This window comes from Canis lupus, chromosome 31, assembly GCF_048164855.1.
Source record: "Canis lupus baileyi chromosome 31, mCanLup2.hap1, whole genome shotgun sequence".
Classification (NCBI taxonomy): Eukaryota; Metazoa; Chordata; class Mammalia; order Carnivora; family Canidae; genus Canis; species Canis lupus.
Genome location: NC_132868.1, coordinates 19,830,730 through 19,849,338, shown reverse-complemented (window position 1 = coordinate 19,849,338; position 18,609 = coordinate 19,830,730). Strand labels below are relative to the sequence as shown.

Genomic DNA, 18,609 nt, shown 5'->3' with positions numbered 1-18,609 from the left:
CCCAGGGATCCCGATGAGGGGTTTTCCAAAAATAGACTTGATAAAAATGAGTAGCCCCATAATTGAAGAAAATTATACTGGTAGGCACTTAAAGATAAATAATCCAAATAATCCAAAGAAATAATGTTATATGATTATAGTTATAGAATTCTTCCCTAACTACTCCACCCACACTGCTTACAAATTTTTTGTTCTTGTTGTAGAAAAAAGCCTTGTATAATCTGGCAAACACAGAGCCTACTGTAAAAAAAGGTACAGAATAATTGGAATATTTATTCCACTACACAGTAGGGAAGTACTATCTTGATGTTGAATTTGACAACTGTACCGAGAATGTCCTTGTTCTTAGGAAATACACATTGAAGTATTAAGGGGTAAACAACCTATTCTCAATTGGTTCAGAAAAAATAAGCAACAGTGTGTGGGGGGGTATGGAGGGGCAAAGTCAAAGAGGGGAGAAAGAGCAAAGCTGTGGTGGCAGGTCACTGTGACTAATGCCACTCCAACATATAGTCCTAACATCCAATCTATGGACAAGACAGGGGTAGACAAGGCTGTGAGCAGTCAGTGCTTTATGCTTATGAATTCCTTTCTCCTGAAAGTTTGGGGTACCCTAAAACATTTAAGAATACAAGTTTCTTCCAAGAGGACAGTCATTACATCTTAAAACCATGGAAGTTTTTAATACTTGTTTTTCTTGATTATCAAAGGTATATAGATTGATTTTTATAAAATCTGGAAAGTACGAAGGTGTTAAGAAGCCAAAAAATATCACCCACGATGACATTATTCAGAGGCAACAATTGTTAATAGTTTGGACTTTCTTTCTTTCAAGATTTTATTAATTTATTTGAGAGACAGAACACAAGAGGGGGGTGGGGCAGAGGGAGAGGGAGAAACAGACTCCCCGCCAAGCAGGGAGCCCAATGTGGGGCTCGATCCCATGACCCGAGCCCAAAGCAGATGCTTAACCAACCAAGCCACCCAGGGGCCCTGGATTCTTTCTTTCTAGTCGCCTATTATTGCTTTTACACCTAGACGAAGTTAGGTGGTAAATAGCATTTTACATCCTGCTTTCTTATTGTTGCTGATGTTGCTCTGCTTATTTACCATAAGCATATTCCTACAACGTTAGAAATAATTGCTCCACAATATCGTATCCTAAGGACGTGTATGATTTCTTTTCTTAGAGTGGGCTATTTTTACTACTTGATTGACAAGGATATCGTCCTATTTTTACAGGCCCCAGTTGTGTCGGTATGATCTTGTACTGATGGAAAACATTGAAAACGTCTTCCAACCTATCCTGTGCCCCAAGCTGCAGATGTAACTGTTGTTCGGACACGCGGGCACCAGTGACATCAAGAAAACTACAACTCCAGGCTTTTGTAAAGCGTCACTTCACCTTCTCAAGGCACAAAAAAGTATGAATAAGCAGGGTTTTTTTTCTTTTCCTGGCAGCGTCCCCTGGATGTCATACTGCAAAATGCCAAACGACCTTGGATTATGGAACGGTCCTGGGAGGGAAGCCCCTAAGTAGGGCAAGTTGGAAATAGCCAGGCTCCCCAGCGCCTGTGTGGCTGCGTCCTGGGGCCTCCTCCGTTCCGGCCTGTCGGGTCTGCAGCCGGTCACTCGGGCAGCTCTGCTCATCTCCGTGGCCCGTCAAGCATCTGAAAGGGAAGGACTGGCTGGTCACCTCACTTTGGACTTGACCCTGCATTCCCTGTGCCAAACTCCTCCAGGTCCTTACATGTAGAAAGGAGTGGAGCCTGACCTACCTCACGGGGCTATTGTGGGGGTTTGGGAGGCAAGTCTGTGAAGGGTTCTTTGAAATCCCATGGGTGCCACATCCTTGAGTGGTTTGATAAATGTGAATATGCTTTTATTTATTTTGATATGGCTGATCTAATATGCAGTAAGAGAGCCTCTCCTTATTTCCAACAGCCTCTCTTGAGCTGTTTGCCCTGGGAAGGCAGGAAGGCCACACCCCGGCCTCTCTAAAGTGGGCTGGTGGGTGGAGGAAGTGGGGACAGAGGGCCAGCCCCAGGGGCAGCTGCTGGGACCAGATAGTGGGCAGATGAGGGAAGAATGGTAGATGAAGGAGTAGCACAGCCTCGCTCCCAGGGGCAGTGGATGGAGCGCGAGGCAGGAGAGAAGAAGCAGAGCTTGTTTGTCACTTAAGGGTCACTTTTCCAGGCAGCCCTCATTTTAAGCAATCCTTCAGAAATGTTTACTTTTTCCTTGTTACTGATGCAGTGCACGGTTATTTGAAGGACATTTAGCGAATACGCAGATGCAAAATGAAAATATGCTCTCTGCCTGTTGGAGGTAACTAATGCTAACCTTCGGGAACCCGCTAAGTAACTCGTGTGGCTAACATCTGAATTCAAAGCACACACCGGGTTGCTCTTGGAGCACCGGAGGCCTCCAGTTTGAAAAATTCTTAGGCTGCCCCAGGAATAGGTATGATCAGTGAATCTGGAGTGGCAACAGCAACTAAGTCAAGGGCCAGAACCACAGGAGGACCATCCCCGGGGCCAGATGCCCAGCGCAGGCACAGCTGGAGGGGTGGGCACCAGCCATCCCACAGCTGTGGCCGCTGCAGGAAGGTTCCTGAGCCTCCCAAGTCACAGGCCCACAACCTCCTCCTTATCCAAGTGACTATTCTTCTACTGCTTCCCATGACAACAGCCCTTTTAAAAAGAAATGGACTTTTTATTTTATAAACTGTAGAACTCCATGAGGACATACCTGTGTGGCACGTCCTGTACGGATTCCTACACGTATACGGAGCCTGCACCTGGGAAGGAATGAGGCTCAGAAATGCTCCTGCCCACTTGGGTGGGTATCTTCTCACCCTTCGTCCCTCTTCCCCATTTCTTCAGCAATTGTGCACAGAGAAATCAGGATGTCAGTGGGCCCTGATTTCTTTTTTAGAGGTTTACCAGTCCCATATCTTGATCAGCACAGCCATTTCTTTGTCCTCTTTCCCTCGCCTGGTAGGCAGGGGGCCAGAACAACAGCGAGAAAATGGAAGAGCATTGTTGTCACTTATGAACTCCTCACGCAGGGGGGCTCTCTCAGCTTCTTCTCTAGGGTCTCCTCGCACTGGTACCTGGCTCACTGGGGAATGGGTGAATGGATGGACAAATGGATGAATGAATGAATAAAGGAAGGAAGTTTGTTTACTGGAGGGAGATGAATCTCAATGAGCCTCACATGGTGGTGATCCAGAGAAGTGAAGGCGGTTCCAGGGGTGGTACTGGCTTCGCAGGTTCTCCCGAGGCCCCTGAACTTGCCACTCTCCCTTGCTATCCTTGCCTCTCCTCCCTCTTCTTTGTCAGAGTCTCTATCTGAATCCCAAATCCTAGATACAATTAAATTGCAGTTTACCCCCCCCCCATCTTCATCAATGATCTCCTACTGAGCTTTTTATTTTCCCTTACATTTATTTGTGTGATTATTTGATTAACGTCTGTCTTCTCCACTAGACTGGTAAGGCAGGGGCCATGTGCCTAACGTGGCGCCTACAACACGGTCTGTGCTCTGTGCTCAGGACGTAGTAAATGAGCGCTCACCATGCTCTTCTGAGCCCTACGGAACCGTGTTCAGTTGTAAGAGCTCCCTCCACTCCAGCCATGGCCCATGTCCACATGTCCACGGAGGTGCATTCCTTTCTCTGCCTTAGCCTTCTCTCCCAGCACTTGTTACTGTTTCCGTTCTTACTAGAGACCCACTAACCATTTCTCAGGCTCCCCGGGGAAAAAGAAGGTTGGCTCTTTTTTCACTCCTTTTAGAACCTTCCAGATGGTCCTCATACCATTCTTCAGGAAGCCCATCAGAGATTTTGCTCTCCCCCACTTCCCCATGTTAGTGCCTTGGCTAGAGCCCTCCAGGCCCCTCCAGCATTCCTGGATGACTCCAAGCTGGGGTTCAAAGTCCCTCTTGCTTTCCACAACTCTCTTCTGCCACCTGCTTTGCCACTGACTTTGTATGTGCATCATCACATCATCATTTTCTTATGCCATATTGTTATATATCTGTGTCTGTTCCCCTAGGAGACTGTGAGCACAGCAAGAGCAGCTGTGGCTTGTTGCCCTAGCACCTGGTACAGTGCCGGGCACAAAGCAAGTGCTCAACAAATGTCTGCTGAACAGAATGGAGTGAACTCATTTTTAGGACTTGAGGGAGTCACCTCCACTCGGATTTAGACATCAACACACTTAATTGTGTTACTTCCCAAACCCTAAACTTGGAACCTCTCATTCTTGGACCCCTGTCCCATGCTCTCGGTCCTGCAAAACCCTAGCTTAGCCAAGGAGACTTTGAATGCCAGTAACAGAAATCTACTCATACTACTCATACTAATGCAAATTTTACTAGTGAGAGGATTTGAGGCAACCCAAGAGCTCAACAGGGAGCCTTCTGGAAGGGCAGAGCCTTTAGCTAAAGAGTTCACGGGCCTTTATTAACCCTGTGCTCTACCTTGAGTCTCTCTGACCCAGCGTGGCTCCCTCACAGGGCAGCTGTGGACCACTGGGGTCATTGGTACCATTGTGTCCTGGCTATTCAATCAGTAGGTGGCCCAATTCCAAAGTCCAGGGAGAGGAAGCAGCATTTAGATCCCCCTCTTGGGGAAGGTGTCTATCCTGTTCCAATCAGTTATGGCCACAATGGATAGGGACACTAAATCGTGTGCTCCTCGAGCTCCTCCCTTCAATTGCTCTGTGCAGATCTCACCCAGCCAATAAAGGAGCTTGAGTGCTATTGACAAAGAGCTTCGGTGAGGGCCTGGCTAATCCATTCACACTGGAACCCCTTGCCTTTTCTTCCCTCCCACTTCCCTGAGCCACTGGCACCTACCTGCTTCTCAGTCCAGCATGAGTCCCTTGGTTGGGGATTACTGCTGTCATTTGTCAGGCTGCCTGGGCATGTGTTGTAAATGCATAGGCTCAAGTGTATTAAGAGTCTGGTGTAGACGCCAGGTGGTGCACCAGCTGGTGAAGAGTTAGCTCTGCAGGTGCTGGGGGAGGGGGACAGATCAGCGCGTGGGTGGGATGGGAGGGAGGAGCACAGTCCCAGGCTTCTTCCCTAAGCAGACAGGTTGAGCAGGAGTCAGAATAGGACTCCCGGGGAGTGGGGCACCTCAGGCAGCCAGCAGAAGCTTGGATGGTGAGCCTATGGGAAATCAGGTTTGCATCTCCCACAAGAGCTGTCAAAGGTCTCTTATGCCCCCAGTTTGGCGGAATCCCACAACCCTCAGGTCAGCCTGCTGGGTTTTTCCACGGATACTGCCACTGCACACTGCTTCCTTTTCTAACACTTCTTCCCCTCACCAACATCCCTGCGTGAGTCGTCCTGTTCTCTGGTTCCCCCATCTCCTTATCAGGTTTCTGATCTCAGTTCTCTATCTCAAGGAGGTAGCATTGGGAAAGAGATTAGGCTCTGGTGTGTGGCCTCTGTCGACTTAACTCTTCCTAAGCTCCCTTTCCTGGACTGTAAAAGGGGACTATTAAAAGTCTCTGCTTCACATGGGATGTTATGTGGAATAAATACATTCATGCCTGCATGTAAAACGCTTACCGTGGGGTCTGGAGTGTACCAAGTGCTCAGTGAATATCAGCTGCTGTTACTTCCCAAAGTTTCAGGGTCTCCCTAGGAGACCTCCTCCCCTCCTTTTGTTTTGACTCTCCAGACAGATGACGGACCTCCAGATCTGAATGCTGTTGGACCTCTGGATTTTCACCTGCTTGGTGAGAGGCGCTGCACGGCAGAGGAAAGAGCAGGGGCTTGGGAGGGGCAAATCGAGGCTTGAGTCCCACTCAGCACTCAAGCTGTAGCCTCAGCAGTGCTCAGAGTGCCTTCACCTGAAAAACTGGCTCATCTACTCTCTCATAAGTGGGTTCATGATGCTTGCTTCTCTGGAGCTGAAGCAGCTTTGCCCTATCTATTTTCCCCATAGCACCTAATCCACTCTAAAATTATGACTCTCTCCATGCTGTCCCCCAACCAGAAGGAATGTCAAGGCCTCGAGACTAGAAGCCTTAGCTTCTGGTTCACTACTGTTCCTGGCCCCAGCACACGCCCAGTAATGTTTTTCACTTACGTTCTTTCCTCCTATATTCCTCTGACTTCACAAAATCAACATGTACCATTCCAAACAACCAATCATTCCCTCGCTAGACTTGACCCATTAATTTAACAAACACTTGTTAAGTGCCAATTATAAGCCAAGCACAGGGCTAAGGGCTGGGACAGGCAAAAGACAGATGAGACATTGTCTCATTTCTAGAAATGTTTACTGTCTACGGGGAGATGGATAATGACATAGTATTTGTAATAAAAGGAATACAGACACTCTGCAGGGAACCCCCAGCACAGAGAAAGAACCACCTTTCTGACTGTTGGAGCTGGAGAAGGCTTCTCAGAGGAGGGGACAATTGCCCTGGGTGGTTATGAAGGAGTAGCAATTTTTCAGGGAGAGATAGCCAGAGAGGGGGAAGAGTGTTGTCAGAGACATGAACTAACATGGTGTATGTGCACCTGTAATGGAGGGTTTGAAGGGAGAAAATGAGAATGGGGGGCTGAGACCATTTCCCCACATTTTTTAAATGGAAAATTTCAAACATATATGGAAATATAATGGCATAAATCCTCCTCCATATGCCCATCATCCAACTTCAACAATTATCAATTCAATGACCAATCTTGGTCGATTTTTATCCCTACCCACTAAACTTCATCCCCTTATTTCATTGCAAATCCCAGACATTGAATAATTTCATTCATAAATGCTTCAGTATTTTGGAAAGGCAAAACATATCCCTTTTTTTTTTCTTTTTATAGACTGTCGTAGTATACTCTAACAATGCGACTTGTCTGTTTGCTGTTTATCACCACTATCTCTGTGGTGACTGTGCGGTATCGGGATATATAGAGTTGGTTCCCTCTTTTAAGAAACTACTCGGCATTACTTTTGGGAACATACCACAATTAACCTCATCAGTTAGTCCCCAACTGATGGGCATTTAGGTTGTTCTCAATCTCTTTTTTTTTTTTTTTTTTTAATTTTTATTTATTTATGATAGTCACAGAGAGAGAGAGAGAGAGAGAGAGAGGGGGGCAGAGACACAGGCAGAGGGAGAAGCAGGCTCCATGCACCGGGAGCCCGATGTGGGATTCGATCCCGGGTCTCCAGGATCGCGCCCTGGGCCAAAGGCAGGCGCCAAACCGCTGCGCCACCCAGGGATCCCGTTCTCAATCTCTTAATACCAAAATTACTGGAGGGTATTATGCTGAGTGAAGTAAGTCAATCGGAGAATGACAAACATTATATGGTCTCATTTATTTGGGGAATATAAATAATAGTGGAAGGGAATATAAGGGAAGGGAGAAGAAATGTGTGGGAAATATCAGAAAGGGAGACAGAACATAAAGACTCCTAACTCTGGGAAATGAACTAGGGGTGGTGGAAGGGGAGGAGGGCGGGGGGTGGGGGTGAATGGGTGACGGCACTGAGGGGGGCACTTGACGGGATGAGCACTGGGTGTTATTCTGTATGTTGGCAAATTGAACACCAATAAAAAATAAATTTATTATAAAAAAAACAAAAAAAATAAAGCTGAGGGAATACCCTTGAACATACATCTTTGTCTGTGAGCGTATCTATAGGTTAAATTCCTGGACGTGGAATTGCTAGGACCCAGTACACTTCGAATTCTGACAGGTGCTCCCTATTTGGCCCAGTGTGCTTTGAATATGATAAGGATGCCTCCTCTCTGTCGTCTAGGCTTGTGGCATTATGGAGTCCTCTCTGCCTCTTCTCCATTTAATCAGTCATATGTCCTACCAACTCAGCTCCTATCGTGTGTCCATCCTTCCGCCTTCATCCTCATCGCCGTGGTCCTGGCTCAGCCTGCAACCTTTCTTACTAGGACAGTTGCAACTACCAACTCAGAAAGTATTCTAATCATCTGGCAGAGCAAACATCCTAAAACGGGAACTAAATCATTCTCCTGTTTAAACACCTCTGTTGTTGTCTCACCACACACAATACTGAAAAATCCAGCTCCTGAGCCTTCCTTCCAATGCTTTCCAGTTTGTCTCCAACTTCTCATTTCTCATATAGTTTAGACTTCATGAAACTGCACACTGGTGCCTTACTTGGGCCCCTGGCTCACCATCTCCATCTTTTTCCCTGTTGTGGAAATCCTGTTCATCTTTAACATAAACTCAAACTCTGTCTCTGTCGTGAATCCATGCAGTATGGGACCCTGGTTGCTTGGATTCTAGTTCCCACTCTCTGTTTTAATATCTGGAGTCCTCTGTCCACTAGGGGGATACATTTTCATTTGTGAATATGATCACCAGCCTTGGGCTTATGAATGTCTTAATAGTTGGAGGCCTTAGTGATGCATGTTTTCTAGGATTCCTAACAGCTCCTCTTATTCTTTTTTTTATTTTAAGATTTTATTTATTTATTCATGAGAGACACACCATAGAGAGAGGCAGAGACACAGGCAGAGGGAGAAGCAGGCTTCATGCAGGGAGCCGGATACGGGACTCGATCCTGGGACTCCAGGATCAGGCCCTGGGCGGAAGGCAGGCGCTCAACTGCTGAGCCACTCAGGTGTCCCTCCTCTTATTATTCTTAAAATGATTATAGCCGCTGCCCCCCAAACCTCACTAAGGAAAGTCAAGAGCATTATCAATAATAGTAAGTCACTGCCACGGGGCGCCTGGGTGGCTCAGTTAAGGGTCTGCCTTCTGCTCAGGTCATGATCCAGGAGTCCTAGAATTGAGCTCCATGTCAGGCTCCCTGCTCAGTGGGAGTCTCTTCTCCCTCTGCCCTCCCTCCCCCTTCCCCCTGCCGGTTCTCTCTCTCTCACATAAACAAACAAACAAAATCTTTTAAAAAAAAGTTACGACCATAAGGACCCTTCTAAATATGAAGACAAGAGCTATGGCCAGAGCCAAGGCTGCCACCTTCCTGCGGGATATTCCAGAGATCAGTTTAACAGATACTTTAGAATCACAGGTTCCTGGCTTGGAGCAGGCACAGCAGACTCAGAAGTGACGATGAGAAATCTTAACGAACTGTTCACAAAATAGCTGACTCTACTGCCAGAGCCACGAGAGACCAACAGAGAGCTCGAGATGCCCTAGCTCAGCTGGTCCTTGACACGAGTAATCAGGGCTCTCTTTTGGGGGGATGTCACTTAATCTGAGAGTCAGATTTTTCATCTGTTGAATAAAGACAAAAATACCAACCTTGCAGGACTGTTGTGAGGATTAGGGATAATGGGCATACAGTAGGCGCTCTATAAAAAGTCCTTTTCATAATTTCTGTGGTCACCCAGGCCGTCGCAGCGCACTTGACTGGAGCACTGGCTGCATTTGCTCTGGAGCACAGCTGGGTGTGGCCAAGAGGGGCCTGAGCGCTAGACTGCACGCTCCCTGCAGGCAAGGCTCGTGACTCACCCCCTGGATCTCCTAGCGCCTGGCAAAGAGCCTGCAAAAAAGCAGAGACACGGAAGAAGGGAAACGTGGAGAAGCATGCGCAGACGCAAGAAGGCTGGACAGAAACCTGGAGGCAGGTCTCCGCGGGAATCTGGACCCGCCGGCCCGGGGGCGGGGCCTGAGCCGGGGGCGGGGCCTGAGCGGGGCGGGGGCGGGGCTTGGCGCGGACCCCGCCCCGGTCCGTCCGTGAATGCGCTCCGCCGGGCGCTGCCTTGAAGCTTCCTCGGCCGCTCGCCGGGTCCGGGAGCGGGCGGCGAGATGCGCCCCCTGCTCGGCCTCCTGCTGGTCTTCGTCGGCTGCACGTTCGCGCTGTACTTGCTGTCGACGCGACTGCCCCGCGGGCGGACGCTGGGCTCGGGCGAGGAGCCGGGCGGCAGGTGCGTGGCGGCGGCCGCGGGTCGGGTCCGAGGATGCGGTGCGGGGCTGGGACGTTCGGTTCCGGCGTGGGAGCGTCGCGGGTGGGGGCTCAGCTCCGGGGCCGGCGGGCGGGGCGGCGGGTGCCCCGGGCGCGTCTGCGGGTGTCGGCGGCGCGGGCGGGAGTCGGGGCGGGCGCCGGCTGCCCTGCGTCCGCCCGCGGGGCGCTGTGCACTTTGGGCGCGCGGTCTGCGGCTTCGCGCGCGGGCGGTGATTTGCAGCGGGAGGCGCGGCGCCTCCTGGCGGCGGCGCGGGGGCATCGCCGCGGGGCCCGGCCCTCGCCCGCGGTCAGCCCGCCCGCCCGCCCGCCCCGCCCCCGCCGCCGCCGCCGCAGACCTCAGCTCTGCCCCGCGGCCTCCGGGCTTTCGGTCTTCGGGAGGAGAGTGGCACGGACAGCTCTGGATCGTGCACGGAATGGGGCGCCCGGGGGGCTCAGGGGCCGAGCGCCTGCCTTGGGCTCGGGGCGTGAGCCCGCGGTCGCGGGATCGAGCCCCGCGTCGGGCTCCCTGCAGGGAGCCTGCTGCTCCCTCTGCCTGTGTCTCCGCCTCTCTCTCTGTCTCTGTCTCTCATGAAGAAACAAATAAAATCTTAAAAAATAAATTATGCGGGAGTGGAGTCTCAGGCCGGCCCCGTCCTGGGGGGCTCCCCTCCCCGCGTGCGGCTGGCCGGGATGCTGCCGATGCCTGAATCCTGAATCCGAGGCTGACGGTTTTCAGTCATTCCTCGGCCCTCCTTGAGAAGGGGCGGCGGGCGTGCTGGGAGAAACTTTGTGGTGACAGCGACGACGGTTTGCTCCTTCCTCATTGATCATCGACGGCCTCAAGGGCCACGCATGTGTCAGAGGCCCCGTAACCCTTGCACCCGGTTCAGGATGCCCTAAGGGCCAGATAAAGACGGGGCGGGGTGAAAAAGCAGCCTCCTTGAAAGGGTCGCTTTCATGCCTGACATGTTATCAAGAAGATTATGTTTATGGTACTGGAGAGATAGGCTTTCCCCAGAAAAATCTTTAATTAGCTTGTGAGTGGCTGTTGGGACAGTCTGTAACCTCCGAGCCCGGCCGACGAGGGGGAAGCTTCCGTGGGCGTTGGCCTGCAGCTTGTGGGGAGGGGGCGTTCCACGAAGGGAAGGCAATTTGGGACATTTAGTTCTTCCCTGAAAATCAGTGCGTTTGCCTCTTAAGAATAGAGCAGAAAAACCTGAGAACTAAAAGGGCACTTACCGCTCATTTTTCATATAAGGAAATTGAGGCCCAGGGACTAGCCGGAGGTGAGGCTGCTGGAGGCTAGCAGAGTGGAGATGTTAGCCTGGGTCTCTTGCTTCCCAAACCCGGGCTCTTCTGTCTGCCTCTGCTGTGGTGTAGCAGGTCGCCCATCACCCTAGGCTCCCATTGCGTGTGTTCCCAGCAACCCCAGATGGGCGCATTTCTGAACCTACTTTGGAAAGAAGCCACAAGTGACTTTCTGAGGTACTAGGCTGCTGCGGACTCATGTTTCCATCTGCTTTTCCAAACCCCCAGGTCACTGTGGTTCCCCTCAGACCTGGCCGAGCTGCGGGAGCTCTCCGAGATCCTTCGAGAGTACCGGAAGGAGCACCAGGCCTATGTGCTCCTGCTGTTCTGCAGCGCCTACCTCTACAAACAGGGCTTTGCCATCCCTGGCTCCAGCTTCCTGGTCAGTGCGGCCCCCCCCCCCCCCCCCCCCCCCCGCACCATCCCTGCCAGGAAACCACCTTCTGTTTTGTGGAGGAGCCCTTAGGCTGCAAATCACAGAGTCTGGAGGAGGACTCCTGCGGCAGCCACCTGTCAACAGCCTCCCTTGCATCCAACACTATCCTAGTTGCTTTACTGACAACTGTCCTACCGCCTCAGCGTGTGAGCATCTGTATCACGTTGTACAGATAAGGAAACTGTGGTGAGAAGTAACTGTCGGCGGTGACAGGGTGAGGAGGGGCAGGGCTGGGCTCTGAACCCATGTCTGCCTAGCTCCAGAGGCCGCCTCTCCTCTCAGGTGTGCTGCTTTTGTTTCTTTTTTTTTTTTTTTTTAAGATTTTATTTATTTATTCATGAGAGACAGAGAGAGAGAGAGGCAGAGACACAGGCAGAGGGAGAAGCAGGCTCCATGCAGGGAGCCGGACGTGGGACTCGATCTCGGGACTCCAGGATCACACCCTGGGCTGAAGGCGGCGCTAAACCGCTGAGCCACCTGGGTTCCCCTGCTTTTGTTTCTAAGGCCTGCATGGCCGTGCGCTGTCCCGGAGACACACACACAGTCCGGGCTGGGTCAGCTGTGCCTCCTCGGAGCCTCCGGAACGCTCTACAAGTTGGCGCTGTTTTCTAGGACTTTTTAAAAATCATTTTCTCCTTTAGCCTCTGAGCTCTTTGAGAACCAGGCCCATTCCTTGCTCTCTCCTTTGCCTGGCTCAGGGAAGTGCCTTCACAGATGTTCGATGAGCAGGTGCAAGCTGTTGATGGTGCTGTGGGGCTGGAGAGGCTGGGGAGACCTGGGGGGCGCCGGGGGCAGCCGTCGGCGGCCTGGGCACGCGCGCTCGCTGCGGGCTGTTGCCGCCTCAGGGTCTGAGAAGAACCTTACTGCCCTCCGCGCAGCACTTAGAGCAGTTTCATGTAAACGCGTGTATATTTGAACCCGGGGTGGGTTTGAATCTCAGCTGTGTAGCCACGGGCAAGCCCTTTAACGTCTCCAACCGTGTGTGCTCATCTGGCACGTGGGGCTTCTCCTTCACGTTGCTGTGGGGGGATTAACCGGAGCAGTGCGTCAGAGCAGCTGGCTCCCGGAGGGCCGGCACACGGGCGCCCCGTGTTGTTAGACGACCCAGGGCCTGAGCAGGGAACCCGGAAAGCTCCCGTCTGTCCTGCTCTCTTCGCCTGCCTTGGCATCTTTTCTCGACTCTAGGCTCGGGCTGGATGCACTTAGGCAGTCTCCGTCGGAAACTGGAAGAGAAGCAAACCTGTCCATGTCAAGAGACGGGAAGGTGTGTGGTGCTTGAAGTCAGGGACTGACTTCTTGGGGTTGCCCCTGTGGCTGCTTTCCCTCTTGTTTTTTGTTTTTTGTTTTCTTGTTTTTTTTTATAAAGTAGGCTCCATGCCCACTGTGTGTGGGGCTTGAACTCATGACCCTGAGATCAAGAGTCAGGTGCTCCCCCCTCCCCTCTTGAGCTGATCCACTTCAGGGCAGAGGGTCACGTGCTACCTGGGAGCGAATCCTGTCTCTGCCTGGTGTGAGCTTGGGCACGATACTTAATCTGTCCCCCGTGGAATGGTGTAAGGACGGCATATGACACAGGGTCGCAGTGAGGATTAGTAAGACGTAGTCAAGCACTTACCATATAGTAGGTGCTCCTCAGACCCCTGCCTTCTCACTTCGAAATTCCCCTTTTACTTTCTCTCTTGGCCTCATGTTTGGCGGGGTGATGTCTCCCAGCCAGACTGTATGGAGCATGGATGCGTTCACTCTTCATGGTTGTTAATCTAAGACTTTACTGAGTGTCAGCTGGAGCTCGGGTCAACAGGGCACCCCCAGTGCTCTCTACCACACAGATGTAACCCCAGCAAAAAAGCAAAGAAAGAGGATGTTTTCTGTAGCTGGTGTGGTCTCACTGAAGGAAAACTTGTGGCTTATGTTCATTTAAAATAGTAACAGTAGGGACGCCTGTGGCTCGGTGGTTGAGCGACTGCGTTTGGTTCAGGTCTTGATCCCGGGGTCGAGGATCGAGTCCCGCATCGGGCTCCTTGCAAGGAGCCTGCTTCTCCCTCTGCCTGTGTCTCTGTGTGTCTCATGAATAAATAAATAAAATCTTAAAAAAAAATAACAAGAACGTGTTTCATCTCTCCCTTCTGGGGGCAGGGCCCCCCGCAGCCCACGCAGCAGGCTGGGGGCTGTAAACACGTGTTGTCCCAGTGAATTTTCTCCTGCCTTCTGAAGTGTTCATCCTCCGCCCTTTGGAAAGTGAAGAGACCAAGGCCAGGGGTGCAGTTCCCAGCCCCATCATCACTTTTCATTCACCCCTTTAGCACAGGAGTTGGGTTTTGGTTGGGAAAGTCACTGAAAGAGAAGGGAACCTATGACTCTTGGGCTCCAGTGCAAGGTGACTGGTAGCCACTAGATGCTCTAACGGCTGACGGTTTGGTTTGGTTTTGGTTTTGCAGAACATTTTAGCTGGTGCTTTGTTTGGACCATGGCTGGGGCTCTTGCTGTGCTGCGTGTTGACGTCAGTGGGCGCCACGTGCTGCTACCTGCTTTCCAGTATTTTTGGCAAACAGCTGGTGGTCTCCTACTTCCCTGACAAAGTGTCCCTGCTGCAGAGGAAGGTAAGGAGAGGGGTTGCAACTAGTGCTGAGGCCCTGAGCGTCACCGCACGGCCCTGAGGGGCGTGCAGGCAGGAATTCCCCCTCCTCGGTTCCTCCACCCTGCTCTGGAGCTCCTCGGGTTCCTTTGGGTGTGTTCACAAGGCCCAGCCCTGGGATCAGATTCCAGCTTCGTCATGACCAGCTCTGTGACTTTGGGCACGCTCCTGCTTAGCCTCAGGTACTTTCCATTTTCAAAAGGAGGAAAACATGCTCTACCCCGGAGGGTGTTGGAAGATTCAGGGAGAGAATACGTGAAGCATCTAGAACAGTGCTTGGTGCTATCAGATTTTCAATATTTAGAGATTCCTTCTGCTGCCTAATGGCCTCATCTCTTTTGGCTACAGGTGGAGGAAAACAGAAACAGCTTGTTTTTTTTCTTACTGTTTTTGAGACTTTTCCCCATGACACCAAACTGGTTCTTGAACCTCTCGGCTCCGATTCTGAACATCCCGATTGTGCAGTTCTTCTTCTCTGTTCTGCTCGGTAAGAAGCTGGCGGGGTGAGTCTGAGTCTTCGGCGTTGTCACGTTGGGGGCCTGCCCTGGGTTACCAGCTGCATGGCCGTGTGCCTGCCTCTGAGAGCCCAGTTTGTGAAGAACAGTGTCAAGCCTGTGGCCTCAAGTAATTATTTCCTGACTTCAGATCTGCTCAGGGCTGAACAGAAGACCCATAAAATTACTTTTGGGAAAAGTAAGGCTTTTCCATTCCACGATGGTATTTAGCGCATAGCTTGTGGCCAGCACCGTGCTAGGCGCTGGGATTAGAAGTGTCATCTGTGGAAAACCTTAGCAAGGGCTCAGTGAATGCTAGCGGGAAAGTGGCGCTGGAGTGAGGGCGTATGGGGAGAGAAAGGAACAGAGCAAGGGACTTCCTTTCTGGCTCTGGCCCTGTTTTGATTAAGATCTGCCTTGAGAAGAGCTGATACTAGTAAAGTTCCTTCTTGCCTTTTGACCATTGTCTGACCTTCAACGAGCTACTTACTGTCCTCCATGGGCCGCTTGGCCAGAGGAGGGCCTGGGACAAGAGCAGTGTTTCTCAGAGTCTGGGCCTTGGATCACCTTTAGCAGCGTGGTACTGTGCCTACAGTCTGTACAATCAGGGACTGTTGTTTTCTTCACACTGGAAGTAAACCACCCTCTTTAAGCCCAAGGCAAGGATTGCCTCTCTTAAACCTACCTTAGACCATGGAGGGAAAGACCGACTACTAAGGGGTTCTAGGGCGAACATAACAAATCTGTGGTCGAGCAGCTGCTATTAATAGGGAACTCTTGAGCGAGAAATTGAGATCTTAAATCGAAGCAACATCGACCACAGCTCATTCTGGTCATATTGGCTTTCAGGCAGAGTGCCTTGGTACTCCGTCAGCAGCCTGTAATTACCGAGGTGGCAGGAGGCTTGGAAAGACTCTGGAGACCAGGGTTCCAGTCCCCTCTCTGGCAGGCTGTGTGACCTTGAGTGCTCTGTGATCTTGAGGCATCGACTACTGTAGGGGGCCAGGGGATTATCCGGGGGTCCCAAACCAATTAGTCTCAGGAGTGGGGATCAGGAGAAGCTGTTAGGATGCGGGTTCCTGGGTTTTATCGCAGGCCCAGGTCACCAGAATCTCTGGGGTGGGGGTGGGAGGGAGCCCAAGGATGTGTTTTTTAACAGCTTCCCCAGAGAATTGTTATGTGACCAGCCTGTCAGGCCGCCAGTCAGACGTTTGGGATCCAGTGGATTTGATGATCTCTCAGAGACAGTGTAGAATGCAAAAGTAGTGCTATTTTTAAGAAACTTGTTTTTATCCTATGCATACTATAAATCTTATGATGCTGGTGCCTTTCATAGACTGTTGGGTGCTCAGAACCCAGTTTGAAGGCACTTCTAGCAAATGGGTGAACTTTACACTTTTATTCTTCACTCATTTTGTGTTTCCTATTAAAACATTTTTTTTATCTTACTGTGGTGTACATATTTTTGTCATCAAGTCTTTTTGTAAAATGGCAGTTTATGGGGAGTGAGGAAAGGCGGGGAAGGAGTAGAGAAGGGAAAGAGGTAATATGCTTAGGGGTCAGTAGTTGGGCAAAAAACAAAACAAAACAAAACAAAAAAACACATCTGGAGTCACAGTTGTGAATTTCTGGGGCCATTTCCAAAGGGTTGTTGTTCTTCATCTTGCTGGCCCTAGTAACAGGCTCTTTCCCTTTCCTTCCAGGTCTGATCCCGTACAATTTTATCTGTGTGCAGACAGGCTCCATCCTGTCAACTCTGACCTCTCTGGATGCTCTTTTCTCCTGGGAAACGGTCTTCAAGCTTTTGGCCATTGCCTTGGTGGCCTTAGTTCCTGGAACCCTCATTAAAAAATTTAGTCAGAAGGACCTGCATTTGAATGAAATAAGCAACACTAATCATCTAAATAGTAGAAAGGACACATGATCTGTGTGGTTTTGGTTGCCATGTTCCTGGACTTTGCTGCTTGTCTGTGTAATGGTGTGGTCCTCTGCAGCCCCTCATTGTTCTTCACTACCCTCAACAGGTGATTTGGACGCTGTTTATCTGTGTGTGGTGTTTTCATAAAGGACACTCTGAGTGCTCTAGAAGGTGAATTGTATCAGGTTCTCCAACCAGTCCTGGAGTAGCAGGACACTCTGTGAAATGGATGGCCTTCTAGAAGATCCTATTTATAATTTATTGAATAACAGGGAACTCAGGGTAGTCTGTTGTATTTGCCTCTTGCCAAGCCCTGAGCTGCCCTAGGAGAAGCTGCTGGTTGTCCTTGTCTGGAGTGCCTCATTAGCAAAGCAGTAGGCTGTTGTGACAGGTGGTTAAGTCCCCAGTGTATGTAATTGGTGTAGATGATGACGTGAACCCACGTCACTGACATTACCCTTTGTCTTGCTAGTCTCTTGAAGAGCGTCCTGCACTTTTTTGCTGATGACCTACCTCTTCCATAAACCAAGGGAATCAAGCTGAGGAACCACATGGAACTTGCACGTACACAGCTCACACGCCCAGCGATTTCCGTGATGCTCTTTGCGTTCAGATGCACTGACGTTCTTGGATGTGTTAGACCTCTTAGTTGCATGTTCTGATAATGGAGCTGACTGCAAACAGACTATTAAATATGAATGCAGCAAACTCTATGTCATGGATATGTTCTGGAGAAATTTTTACCTGTCCGAATGGGGCAGGGCCCTTGGCTCACTGGAACCAAATGACATTTTCTAATCTGTCCTTCCTGTGGGAATCCTTTCTCCACCCTCCTGCTAGGAGATTGGATTCAGTACACTTAGCTCTCAGCCAGTGTACACTCTGAATATTTTTAATTTTGTCATTTGTTGAGAATAACTGAGGTATAATTTTATCTTTTAACCCAAAGAGGAAAACTTGGTTTTAGATTACTTTGTTGTGTTTGATTTTAATGATCTGTGGCTGTTACTGCTTCTTACAGCTGCGGTATTGAACGGGCACAGACCTGGGTTAATGGTGCCAGGGACACGAGGACCTTGGTGCCTACACTAACCAGCTCTGGGATTCTGTAACCCAAAGGAGTAACTCATTTCTTACCAGAACGGTTGCCTTTGGGCATCATCTGCTGGGTTTTGATTTGGCTTGGCCAAGAATCTTGCCAAGGCTTTCACTTGGGCCACTTGTTCTACATGAATTCTTGAGCATACTCCTGTTCAGTAGGAAGAATGAATCCCCAAGTCCTGGTTTTGAGACATGGTATGACACAAAAAACAGCCAGGACTTCTTTTTTAAAGATATGTTGTTTTAAAAGAAGCTTGGTAATGAGTGGGGGTGAGGAGAAGGCTGTGTGAAATCTGTGGCTTTTTGTGTTCTGGAGGAGGAGGAGGTGGAGGGAAGGGGAAACCAGTGTTTTCTACACTATTGCAAGTGTGTGCCCTTTGTCCTTTACAGGACCCTTATATTTTATGTCTTTATCCCTCTTCCCCCATGATTTTGCTACAATGTGCCTTACCATTTGTGAGTTTACAGGCAAAGCAATTTCCCAAATAAATGGATATAAATGTTCTGCGTGGTGCGTGGTGTACATGTTGCTAACTTTCAATTCCCCCTGTCATTGGGAATCAGGATTGGCTGAAAATCAGACAATCCAAAATGGTGTTTTAGCTTTCTACTCTCAGGAGGTTTCTTACCACTCTTATTCTTTGGAAGCCAGAATTTTGTTTTCACTGTTTTCTACACTTACTTTATAGTGGAGTCAGTAATAACAGAGGAGTGACTACAAGTTGGGCAGCAGGGAAGCCGTGGGAAACAGGAGGGCACCTGTCCAGCCTGTGACAAATCAATCAGGAAGAGACTATGAGGAAA

General features: G+C 50.2%; 2 protein-coding genes across 6 annotated transcripts in view; both read left to right on the top strand.

Moving 5' to 3' along the window:
* The window catches only part of LIPH (lipase H), a 51,623-nt gene extending 46,047 nt beyond the window's left edge, over positions 1 to 5,576 (top strand). For all 3 annotated transcript variants that reach the window (XM_072807735.1, XM_072807733.1, XM_072807732.1), the window contains one exon: positions 1,243 to 5,576. In XM_072807735.1, coding sequence (XP_072663836.1) covers positions 1,243 to 1,263 — 21 coding nt within the window. In that variant the 3' untranslated portion in view covers positions 1,264 to 5,576. The remainder of the gene's footprint in view (positions 1 to 1,242) is intronic.
* Positions 5,577 to 9,702: 4,126 nt separating this feature from the next.
* TMEM41A (transmembrane protein 41A) lies at positions 9,703 to 18,309 on the top strand. Of its 3 annotated transcripts, XR_012021827.1 has the most exons (6): positions 9,708 to 9,896; positions 11,450 to 11,603; positions 14,096 to 14,257; positions 14,641 to 14,779; positions 16,490 to 16,810; positions 17,177 to 18,309. XR_012021827.1 is itself a non-coding variant. In XM_072807737.1 (5 exons), the coding sequence occupies exons 1-5, from the start codon at positions 9,778 to 9,780 to the stop codon at positions 16,632 to 16,634; spliced, it is 735 nt and encodes a 244-aa protein (XP_072663838.1). In that variant the 5' UTR covers positions 9,703 to 9,777; the 3' UTR covers positions 16,635 to 18,309. The 3 variants fall into 3 exon arrangements, 2 of the variants coding, with proteins under 2 accessions (XP_072663838.1, XP_072663837.1); XM_072807737.1 differs by having other exon boundaries at positions 9,703 to 9,896; positions 14,641 to 14,795; positions 16,490 to 18,309; XM_072807736.1 differs by having other exon boundaries at positions 16,490 to 18,309.
* The last annotated feature ends 300 nt before the right edge of the window (positions 18,310 to 18,609 follow it).